General features: G+C 57.4%; 1 protein-coding gene across 1 annotated transcript in view; it reads left to right on the forward strand.

The window, feature by feature from the left end:
- The window catches only part of MROH5 (maestro heat-like repeat family member 5), a 72,315-nt gene that overhangs the window by 27,873 nt on the left and 32,315 nt on the right, over nucleotides 1-12,127 (forward strand). The window contains exons 10-19 of the mRNA XM_011938121.1: nucleotides 139-285; nucleotides 980-1,102; nucleotides 1,396-1,475; nucleotides 2,723-2,945; nucleotides 4,643-4,738; nucleotides 5,936-6,040; nucleotides 7,360-7,495; nucleotides 7,783-7,949; nucleotides 10,654-10,803; nucleotides 11,637-11,791. Coding sequence (XP_011793511.1) covers nucleotides 139-285; nucleotides 980-1,102; nucleotides 1,396-1,475; nucleotides 2,723-2,945; nucleotides 4,643-4,738; nucleotides 5,936-6,040; nucleotides 7,360-7,495; nucleotides 7,783-7,949; nucleotides 10,654-10,803; nucleotides 11,637-11,791 — 1,382 coding nt within the window. The remainder of the gene's footprint in view (nucleotides 1-138; nucleotides 286-979; nucleotides 1,103-1,395; nucleotides 1,476-2,722; nucleotides 2,946-4,642; nucleotides 4,739-5,935; nucleotides 6,041-7,359; nucleotides 7,496-7,782; nucleotides 7,950-10,653; nucleotides 10,804-11,636; nucleotides 11,792-12,127) is intronic.

Raw genomic sequence — 12,127 nt, forward strand, 5'->3', positions numbered from 1 at the left:
CATGGAGGCCCACTGCCCCTCAGGACAGACGCCTGCCCTCAGGGCCCTGCTAGAGCTGGGCGACCGCCTCCACAGCTCTCCAGAGGAGGGTAGGGCGGGGTGCTGACACTCCTCACCTGCCTGCCACCCCTCGGCCAGAACTCGGAGGACCTGCGCTGGAAATGGGCCAGCAGCACCATCCTCCTGGCATACGGCCAGGTGGCAGCCAAAGCCCGGGCCCACATCCTCCCGTGGGTGGACAACATCGTGTCCCGGATGGTCTTCTACTTCCACTTCAGCTCATGGGTACGCCCCTGGCTGCCCCGGCAAGATCCCAACACCTACCCGTCCCCACCAAGACCGAGTCCTGGATCCCAGCCCAGCCGCCCTGCCGGCCTCTGAGAGCGGAGAATTCCAGGACCTCCCAGGGCCTTGGAGCCCACCGCCACCCCACGCTGGAATCATGAGGAACCAGGCCGAGCTTCCTGGTGGCCCCACGGTTTCATCTGTCCATCCCACCGAAACTTCTCTGGGCTTCATGGTGCCTCTACCCTCACTTCTGCTCTTAAAGCAAACCCTGGGTTTTCACTTTGCGGGTGGGGGACATGGGTGTGGAGAGGCCAGAATGACGTCCATCATGCCTTGATGACAAGCCCCTGACTCCACACCCCACACCAGGGGCCTCCAACCCAGGTCACTGTGAGAGGCCCCGCCAGGGCTGCCCCCACCCCAAAGTAGCCACATCGCTGCCCCGGGTCGCCGCTGCTGTGGCCCTGGGGCATGGGGTTGCCACATCTCACGAGACTTACAGGCACTCTCCCAGTGTTTAAACATTGTCAATTTACAGTTTGAAACAAAACCATGCAGCCCCACCCCTTATGAAGCCCCCCAGATGCGGCCCCGGTGGGTGGTCTCTGTGGCCCCTCGGATCACAGCCTCACGCTCCTGCTCCCACTGCACGCTCCCACGTCCCGGGCCCTGACCCTGTCCCGCGTTCCAGGATGAGACCCTGAAGCAGAGCTTCCTCACGGCCACTCTGATGCTGATGGGTGCGGTGAGCCGGAGTGAGGGCGCCCACAGCTACGAGTTCTCCCAGACCTCCGAGCTCCTCGAGTGTCTGATGGTATGTTCCAGGCCCTGGGCGAGGCGGGCAGCCTCTCTCAGTTCACCCCTTGCGGAAGGGGTGGGGTGGGTTTCTAGGGCATGTCCTGACCTGACTGCAGTGGCTTTGCTCTGGTGCTCTGGCCTCCTGGTGGGGCAGCTCACAGAGGCCCCTCTGGGTGGGTGAAGGGCCAGAGCATAATCCTGCGCCTCTCGGGGATGCCAGGCACTGAGGTCTTCCCGGGGTGGGGAGACCTCGTGTTGGAAGTGAGACGGGCCAGGCCTGAGCGGCTTTGTGCCACCTGTGACTTGCAGATTTTGATGGAGAAGGAGCCCCAGGTCACTCTGTACACGCGGAATCGCCAGCAGACCATGCACATCGCGTCCAGCCTCTGGTAGGCCCCCCGCCTCACACAGGGCTTCCTCAGCGCCATGCAGCAGCCTCTCCACTCGGGTTTGGAGCTGGCAGGCAGCGAGGTGGAGAGGTCAGAAAGGGAGCACCATTCTGTGTGCCAGGCACCATTCTGGGGTCTGAGGACCCAGCTGTGGGTCAGCAGGGAACATCCCTGTTCTCTAAGACTGACACTTGGCGGGTGGAGACAGACCGTGAACAAACCACACACCTCAGCGACACTGACGCTGCTGCCTGAAAGCAGATGGAGCTGGGGGAGCGAGGTGGAGGGGAAGTAAGATCCTCACGGGTTGAGGGCTACAGGAGACTCTGCAAGGAGAATTGATTAACTGAATATTGGTGGACTGGGCGCCCAGCACCAGCCCCATGTTCTTCTAGGCTCCAGAATACAGCCTGAGGCTGGGATAGACGGCCCTAAAAGGGGACTTTTGGGCAAAGACCTGAGAGGGTGAGAGAGTAGCCCTGCAGTGCCTGGCTGAAGGGAAAGCGGGTGCAAAGGCCTTGAGGCTGGTGCACAGCAGGGTTGCTGGAGGACCTGCAGGGGCCGGGGTGGCAGGGCTGGAATGCATGAGGACCCCGGGAGCCATGGGGAAGGTCATCCAGGCTACTACAGGGCACTGGCTCTTGCCTGAGCGAGGTGGGGCCTTGGGGGAGTCACACTTGAGAAGGAATGTCTGGATCCAGTGTGGGGAGTAGAGGGAGCTCCCAAGAGAAAATGGGGGACCAGTCAGGACCCCCTAGAACAATCCAGGAGAAAAGTAACAGTGGTCTGATTAAAAGTAAGGAGTCCTTAAATGTCAAATTGTGATGGTAGAGCTGTCAGGAGCTGCTGGAGGGCTGCACGCAGCTTTCGAGGGAGGGGAAAGAATGGAGAATGTGCTGAGGTTTTGTCCAAGCAACAAGGAGGACGGCACTGCATTCCACTGTGATGGGGCAGGCTGTGGGTGCGGTTACCCTGGGGGAATGCGTCAAGATGGAGATGCTCCTTAGACAGCATCAGGATGGCATTTAAAGCCAGGGACTGAGAAGAGAGATGGACCAGGACATCACCTGGCCAGGATGCCCCAGCTTAAGGTCCTGCAGAGGCAGGTGGGCCAGGGAGGCAAATGTGTGCACAAGAGACTCTATGAACAGCAAAAGGCCAGGAGTCTGCAGGGATGAAGGCAGATGCCACTCAGCAACCTCCCCAGGCCCCAGTCCCATGCTAATGGCCCTCTGTCTTCCCAACAGCCAGCTGAGGCCTCCTATAGACTTGGAAAGGAAATCTCAGCTCCTGTCCGCCTGCTTCCGCAGCGTGTTTGCCCTGCCGCTGCTGGATGCCCTGGAGAAGCACACCTGCCTCTTTCTGGAGCCTCCCAACATCCAGGTGTGGCCCATGGCTCGGGAGTGGGCAGGCTGGATGCACCAGGGCTGGGGACCCGGGGCAGTTCTTCACTGCTCTGAGCACCTGCAGGTTTGCTGCATGCTATATGCTGCGGTGTGTTTCCTGTAAAATGGGGGTGATACTAACAGGGCCAATGGTACTTAACATTTGGCAACTAAACTGAGACACTGGGTGAGCAGTGGGGCGGAGGAGCACCCTGTAAAGAGTGGCGCGTGTGGCCTCCCTCCCTCCCTGCCGGCCCTGAGAGCCAGCGGAAAGAAACTGGCAAGCCCGTGTTGCCCAGCCCTGCAGGCCTTGGCCACCATGCTATGTGGCAGGGTCAGGTCTGAGTTTTCGCCAAGCTCCCCAGCAGCCCAAGGGAAGTGGAGAGGAAGGGAGGCGTTCCCCAACCTTGTAGTGGTCCCTGCAACACTTGGAATGAGTCACCTTCCCTGCAGGGTGGGCTTAGTCTCACCACACAGCTACTCAGAGGGGATGCCGTGCCCAGGCCGTGCCCAGCCCACCCTGCCACCCCAGGAGGCTGGGGGAAGGAACTCCAGGATTGCTCTCAGCACTTGGCCAGTGCCCACCCCTTCCTGGGTTCTGTTCAGTAAAAGCCGCCCCTGCAGAGAGACGCCTGCCATTGCTCATGGCCACCACCGGGTACATGTGTGGCTCCTGGGCACAGTCACCGCACCTGACTTCTTGAGTGTCTGCAGTCCTCGGCCTGTGGCCAAAGCCGGTGTTAACTGAGCCCCTGCTGGGTGCCAGGCCCTAGACCAGTTATATCACCTTCCCAGCGGCGGCCCCAGAGTAAAGAAATGCTCAGAGAAATGAGGCCGTCTGGTGGGAGAGGCAGGGTTTGAACCCCGACCCTGCCCCCCGAGTCCGAGTCCAGGCTGGAACTAGACAGACAGACGGACACCTAGGGTGGGGTGGTGAGAGAACGAGGGTGTCCTGGCCCAGAGCAACACAGCCCCCGATAAGGGGGGCCCCTGGCCACATCCCAATCCCACCGCAGCTCAGAGTGACCCTGTTACATGATGACACAGTGACACTGGGGCTGGCTCATCCAGGGAGCGCCACGCGGTGTCTAGGGGTCCAGCACTGGGAGCTGGAAGTACCGAACTGAGGTTCCTGTTGACTCCAATCCCCTGCCTGCTTCCACTCTCACAGCTGGGGCTGGCTTCATGCCATTCTCAGGTGAGGAAAGTAAGCTCAAAGAGGCAAAGCAAGTCTCCCCAGGGTACCTAGTGAGTGAGTGACCAGAGCACCAGGGCTCTGCTCCTGGTGGGCCCTGGAGGGGAGGGTAGCTGGGGGCATTTCTCTGGTCCTCACCCTCCCTGAACATGCCCAGCAAGCAAAGCAGTAAAGACTGGAAACACGGCATGTAAGACCCGGAACTCAGCCCACGGTGTCATTGGCAAGGCCTGGGCAAAATGAAGATGCCAGCCCCCGCTTCAAGCCTAAGCACCTCCAGCGCATTCACCCAGCACAGGGCCCCTTTCAGCCCGGGACCCTGGGACCACTAAGGGTACCCTCCTGTAAAGCTAGCCCTGCTAGGAATGAACTCGACTGGGCCACTAAGACACCTGTGCCCTTGCGTGATCACCAGAGGCCTCCCCACCTAGGCCCCACAGCTGCCAAATGGGGGCCACGGCAGCCCCTCGCAGGCATGGTGGCGAGCCCCAGTGGTGAGCAGCCCGGCGCATGCAGGAAGTGGGCGCTGCTCAGGCCCTGTGTCCACCTGGTCGTGGCACTACCTGACCACCCTCGTCTCTACACAGAGCCTGTACGGCAGGACCATGGAGGCACTGGACCTCATGCTGCAAAGCCTCATCATGCAGAACCCCACCACCGAAGAACTGCATTTCCTGCTGTCGGTGAGGCTGCGGAGAGGCCAGTCGGCTGGGGCCAAGGGGTCCTCAGCCTATGGCCAGACCCCAAAGGAGGGCATCCCAGAGGAGGCAGGGCGGGACCTGGGGGCTTTGAGTGGTACAGGAACCAGGAGGGGTGAGGGCCACCCCCACTTAGGCATCACAGTGATTTGGGGCACTGGGGAGGGAGAGACAGCAGGTGGCCTGGTAGAAAGAGGGCTGATGGGCCAGGCACGGTGGCTCACGCGTGTAATCCCAGCACTTTGGGGGGCCAAGGGGGGTGGACCACTTGAGGTCAGGAATTCGAGACCAGCCTGGGCAACATGGCGAAACCCCGACTCTACTAAAAATACAAAAAAAAAAAAAATAGCCGGGCATGGTAGCGGGAGCCTATAATCCCAGCTACTCCGGAGGCTGAGGCAGTAGAATTGCTTGAACCCGGGGAACGGAGGTTGCAGTGAGCCAAGATCTCACCACGTCACTCCAGCCTGGGCAAAAGAGAGGAAGTCTGTCTCAAAAAAAAAAAAGAAAGAAAGAAAGAGGGCTGATGAGGGTTCCGCCCTCCCCTCCTAGAGAACTTCCCCTGCAGTGTCCCCTGAAGGGTCTCCCAAACCCGCTGCCCCCACTCCCACCTGCCCTCCCTCACCTTGTCAGGAGGGAGACCAGAGCAGGCAACGACAGTCCTGGGGCAGGCGGAGGCCCAGGGAGGGGAGGCTGGCTCTGCCTCAGAGGTCAAGTCCAACGGGATTTCTCGCAGCCCTGGCTGAGGACTGAGACAGCCACCGGCAGAGAAGGGAAGGGAGGGGCCCAGCAGTCAGAGGGCACGCAGGGCAAAGGTAAGCAGTGCAGAGGGGCCCAGCGTGCCTTGGGGAAGTCACAGATGTATTTCTGGGACACCACTGGGTCACGAAATCTCCAAATACCATGTACCCTCATCCTCCTTCAGAGTCACTATACATCTAATCATATATCACCTTAATAAAGAGCTCAGATTCGGCTTAAAAACTATTTAACATACCTGTCTCCAGATGCCTTTGTAAGCGCAGCAGGCAGAGCCTGGCCAAGAGGGATGGCGCCTTAGGGAGGGGACAGAGCCGGGGTGGGCGGGGCCTGGACCGAGTGGGCGGGGTCTGGGCGGGTGGTGGGCGGGGCCTGGGCCGAGGGCCCTGCAGCACCCTCTCCCTGACCCTGCCCACCCCGCAGCACCTGTACATCTGGCTAGCCTCGGAGAAGGCGCATGAGCGGCAGCGGGCTGTGCACACCTGCATGATCCTCCTCAAATTCCTGAACCACAAAGGCAACTTGGACGTGAGTATGCGGTTCACCAGTCCCATGCTCTGAGCTGGCTTTTACGGCTGGGCCTCCTGCCCTGGATGGCAGGGGCCCAGCCAGAGCTGCCCTTCTCCCAGATCCTGCCAGGGTTCGTAGGGTTCAAGGCCCCCTGTACACCTGCCTCCGGGTCAGAATGGATCCCTGAGTACCCCACAGCACGGCGGGGCTCCATAGTGACAGGCGGCCCAGGCCATCTCCCTCTTTGCAAGTGAGGAAACAGGCAGGGAGGGGCAGGACCTGCCCGAGGCCTCACAGCTGGGATCTGAAGGCAGGTCACCCTGACCCCTGACCCCAGACCCTGGAGCTAAGCACTTGTCTATGCAGCTAAGGCCTTGTACGGGTGTTTCTCCTCCACAAGCCCCAGCTTCTCACCTGTAAAGTGAATGGAAATGACCCCTCCCTAGAGGGATATGGTGGGGCTGTGATGGGATGCAGGCCGTGAGAAGGCTGGTAAACTGTACGACCCTGCACCTGATTAGGGGTTCCTTACTGTGTGCAGTGGCCACCCCACCACCCCTCTGCCAGTGCAGCCCCCATCATGACATGCTTCATCTGTCACTATTGCCCTTGGGCTGCATCAGCACATGGTCAGAGAGTGCACTTCCGCGAGTATGAGCCCAAACCCGTGTTAACTCCCTAAGCAGACTCAGGGGGATGGGGAAATTCGTTCCTTGCTCTAATGCCTGGTGGCTGCCTGGTCTAATGACGGCAGGGGCAGAAGTGCTGGAGGGAGGGGGACTGTTCTGTCAAGGGAAAGACCCTGCACCCCTAGGAGGAGGAGGACAATTAAAGTGGCTTCAATTTACTCAAAATTCATTTCAACATCACAGGGCTGGACCAGGGCAAGGCAAGCAAAGTACTCACCTTGCGCACAAAATTTACCTCAGAAACAAAAAAAAGATGTTTCATATTTTCATGTGATGTTTTTAAAACTCAATTTGGCAAGCTATGGCCCATGGGCTGACCACCTGCTTTTGTAAATAAAGTTTTATTAAACCAGGACCAGGATGAGAGTAGGACAGCCGAGGTGACATGCAAAAGCAGGGTCAGATCCTGACTTTACTTACAGTTTTGAGATTTTGCTCATCACAGAGTTTTTGCATTTATTCTGATTTTTCTAAATATTGCATTAAAATATTACTTCTCTTGATTACTGAATGTTTTGCCTAGCCCCCAGTCCTGGCCCTGCCACACCATTGGAGGGGTCACCGCTGACGTAGGCCTTGCTGGGTGAGTGTGTGGCAGGGCTCTGCAGGAAGGTTCTGCCGTCAGTGATTCCCATACTCTCAACACAGCCAAAGGAGAACTTCAAAAGGATTGGGCAACTGGTGGGCATACTGGGGATGCTGTGCCAGGACCCAGACAGGGCCGTCCAGTGCTGCAGCCTGGAAGGGGCGAGCCATCTCTACCAGCTCTTGATGTGCCACAAAGGTGATTTCTGTGGTGCACCAAGTTCCACCCCAACTGCAACCTCTGGCAGACCCACACCCTCACCCCTGACCTCAACCTTGCCCCACATTTGTCCCCAAACCCAACCCTGATCTGAGCCATAACCCTGTAATGGCCTTACCCTGACCCCCACCACTCTAATCCCAGTCCCCAAACTGGGCACAAGCCTGACCCTAATTACAGATGACCCTACCCTAACCCTGCTCTGTCCCAGACTAGACCCCAAGCCCACCTTCACCCTGCCTTCACCCCACCCTGTCCCTGGACAGCAGGAGAAGCTTTGCAGGCAGAATCACAGGCCTCTACAGAGCTCTCCCAGGCCCATTCAGACGGAGCCCCACTCTGGAGCAGCAGAGACCAGAAGGCCACTACCCTGGGCCCCCAGGAGATGGCAAAGAACCGCATCTTCCAGCTTGGCAGCTCCCAAGTCATCAAGGTCAAAGTCCTTAGAGTGGAGGGCAGGGCAGGGGCATGACCAGAGCACGCCACATATCTGGGGAGTGGGGAGTGGTGCGTAAGTGTGCTCGCTTGCTCTCTCCCACGTTGCTGAGGTGGAGCCAGGAAGGTTTGGGGGTCCAGCACACATTAGATGCCTACTTATTACCTATGCCAGGGGCTTCACAGACATTACTACATCCTTTCCTCAAGTTTTATAAACTGAATTGAGCCAAACGATGCAGAAATGGTGGCACAGGGCTGGTCAGTGCCCCACTGGAATCTGATCCAGCCCCAGCTACTCCAGAATCCATGCTCTCAGCAACTGTTGCAAGCCATTGGTGTGCTGAGGCCAGTTAGAAGTTTAGTGTGGAAAATCTAAAGCCCTGGGGCCAACTCACTGTCTGTGTCCAGAAGGGAAATACCTCACTTGGCTGCAGTTTACCCTACAGAACCCACCCTGAAGGCAGAGGCAGAGCTGGGAAGGAAGAGTTTCACTGAAGGGGCAGCTGCTTCACCCCATGTGGTCCCTGCACACAGACCATGGGTGTCCAGCTCTGGCTCTCCCCAGACAGACAGGAGCAGGAGAAGAGAGAGGATGGGAGGGTCTGCTAATCACAGAACTATCATAGAACCACAGGGCTGAAAAGGTTCCAGCTGAGGAACAGACACTTTGGGCCTGGGTTCTGGTCCCAAGTTTGTCCCTAACTCCTCATTTGGTCTTGGATACGTAATATATTTATCACTACCCCCACTGTCATCATCACCACCAGCATTATCACCACCATCATGGTCACTGTCACTGTCACCACCACCACCATTATCACCACCATTATCACCTTCACAGCGACCACCAGCATCACCATCACCATCATCACTACCACCACCATCACCATAAGCATCATCACCACCACCACCACAGCCACCACCACCAGCATCATCACCACCATCACCATCACCACAACCATCTCCTCCACCACCATTACTACCATCACCACCTCCACAATCATCACCACCAACAGCATCACCACCATCATGATCACTGTCATCATCACCACCACCATTATCACCACCATCACCATCACCACCATTGCCACCACCACCGCATCACCATGACTACAACCATCATCACCATCTGCATTACTATGACCTTGCACCACCATCATTATCACCACCACCACCACCACTTCTACCATCACTGCCACCTTTATCTCACATTTATTGCTGTCCTTGATTGAAGGAAGATGGCTCCAAAGTCTTTACCAATCCTGAGACTGTAGTATTCTGAGAATCTAACCACCATTCCAAGTTGAATTTCTTCACAAACATTCTAAATGCTAGCTTTAACCAAAAGTTTAACATTATAGCAAATGATTTTAATCAACTAACAAATATTCTAGCCCGATGTATAATAACAATATTCTTTTAAAAAGTTCTTACCACAAATCTTCCGCTAAAATTATTTTAACATTCTAACCATTGTGCTAATACTCTAACATTCTCACAAACACTGTATCAAAATTTTAGAATTAGAAGATTCTAATAAATATTCTAACATCCATTATTTAACATTTAACTTGATGTTCTAATATACTTAGAAATGTCCTAACAGATTGCAGGCACTCCAACAAATATCCTAACATGCAAAGAAGAGTTTTGCCATTCTGACATCTTTGCAGACACCCTAATTTTCTGTCAGGCTGCTCTCCCGTCCCTCATTCAGCTTCTAACTTCCTTTGGTTTAATGCTGTGTGTCCCACTGTGCAGAGAACCCTCTGGGAGGATGGGCGTGTTCTAGCTGTGTGCTACCCAAGGTAGCCACTGGCCACAGGGAGCCATGGAGCACTTGAAATGTGGCTAGTGCTACTGCAGAATTGAATTTTTAATTTTACTTAAATTGAAGTATAAATAGCTGTGTATAGATAGTGGCACAATGCCTGAAGTCTTTCCAGAAAGTTCTACCTTTGCAGCAGTGACTGAGGCCCGGTCCCCCCTCCAGGAGGCTGTAGTCTGAGGCTATGAGGCAGGGGTCACACCCACCATCTTGCATTTCTTGAGAGCCCCTTCCTTACCCCTGAGCTCATGGCTACTTGTGGAGGTGAGACTCACCTTTCTGGACCTTTAAAGCCACTCCTGGGAGGAGATGGAGAGGGTGTCAGGGTCCTGGGACAGCGTTGCCTGTCCTGGGACAGGAGCCAGGTCCCAGCTGCACCCACCCTGACCTGCTCCAAGGCTGAGGGCAGCCCACAAACCCTTCTGGGGGTTGGCCCAGGTGAACTTGAAGCTCCTTCACAGCCCGGAAGTTCACTTTCTCTTTGATAAATGCTCATAAGGAGGACTGGAGCCTGGCAGGGGGCACTCCATGGGGCTAAGGCTGGCAGATGAGGAAGCCCTATGGGCAGAGGATAGCAGAAGAGGGGAGAGGGGAAGCCCGGCCACCCGGTCCTGGGACAAGCACGGAGTATGAGTGTGGAAAAGAGCCTGGGCCATGGTTGGCTCTGACAGATGTGGACGTGTACAAGTCTAGACTGCAAATCGCTGGCAGGTGCTTGGAACCTGGAGGAGTGGGGCTTAGGAGGCCAGATATGCTCAGAGACTTGGGAGATCCTGGGACAAAGGAGAAGGGGTAAAAGCAGAAGTGGGGAGGCAGGTGCCCAGGCCCAGGTGGCCCAAGGTGATGGCCTCTCTCCACCCCTGCTGTACAGGAGATCATGCTGCAGCTCACACTGGCAGAGTTGAATGACCTCATCTGGACGGCCATCGACAGCCTGGGCTCCACCAGCCCCTTCCGCGTGCAGGCGGCCTCCGAGATGCTGCTCACAGCCGTCCAGGAGCACGGGGCCAAGCTGAAGATCGTGAGGGCACTGGGGTCGGGCTAGGAAGGGCCAGGGAGTGGAGGGAGAGCCCCGTGGTCAGCATCCAGGGCTCAGGTCCTTGAGCCTGATGGGGGAGTCACAGATCCCACCCTGGGAAGCAGCTAGTCTGATGGTTTTGAATGAGCAAATGAGTGAATGGCCCAAGCAAGTCCCCTGGGTCCTGGGTGGTGACTGCGGGGTCTGAGCAGTCGCTGTGTGCTGTAATATGGAGATGGTGGGGAAAGAAGGGAACGGCACAGACCAGCCCCTTGAGGAGCCTGAGGTCTCAGGGAAGACGGACACACAGCCAGATGTTGTCCAGACAGCATGTGGGGATATGATCTGGGGGAGGGGGACCCCACACGGAGGTGAGGGGTGCACCCCAGAGAGAGGATGCCCAGTGCCAAGTCCTGCAAGTGGGTGAGCTCAGACAGGCAGACTGGCACTGGGCATTAGGGATGATCAGGAGAGACCCCAAGGGGAAGGCAGGGTGCCCCAGGCACAGGGCACCTCATGGGCAAAGTGGCATGTTTAGGAATGAGATGGGAGGCAGGGGGGCTGGACCTTCCAATGTCTGCCTGGGCAACGTGGACAGCATAAGAAGACCCCAAATGTCATGCAGCACATGGCAGGACCTGTCCCCCCCAGACTGGGACTTCTCTGCAGACCAAGCATCTGGGAGGGGGGCACAGTCCCCCCAGATGTGCCCCCTACCCAGATGGCTCAGGACAGGGCCATATCTGAAGGGGCTCATCAGGATGAGACCTCCCTCTGCCTTCAAGCTCCCAGGGCAGGGCTGGGCCTCCCTGTCAGACCTCTCCCTCTCTGCACAGGTTTCCAGCATGGCCCAGGCCATCTGCCTCCGCCTGTGCTCTGTCCGCGTCCCCCAAGCCAAGGAAAAGACCCTGCACGCCATCACCCTGTTGGCCCGGAGCCACACCCGCGAGCTGGTGGCCACCTTCCTGGACATCTCCATCCCCTTGGACAGGTGCACCTGCCCCTCTTCCCTCATTGCCCACCCCCTGTCCTCTCCCCAGGCAGGGGTGGTGACCTCTGCCCTCCTGTCTGCCCCCATGATGGCCCACAGGGATCCCTATAGGGCTGGGTGCTTGGAGGGAGCCCACATCTGTTCTTCACTGCACACCTCCTGGGTGGGCACAGGGGAGGCACTGCTCACTGTCTCCTGTCCTGGCTCCACATGAAACCCCTGACCCAGCCAGGCCACACTGTCACCTGATAGAGAGGCCACAGGACCCTGGGTGCTCCTGGCAAGACCCCAGCCCACACCAAAGCCTCGCCGCCCAGCAGCAAACCCCTCTGTCTC

This window comes from Colobus angolensis, unplaced genomic scaffold (assembly GCF_000951035.1).
Source record: "Colobus angolensis palliatus isolate OR3802 unplaced genomic scaffold, Cang.pa_1.0 Scaffold17, whole genome shotgun sequence".
Taxonomy (NCBI): domain Eukaryota; kingdom Metazoa; phylum Chordata; class Mammalia; order Primates; family Cercopithecidae; genus Colobus; species Colobus angolensis.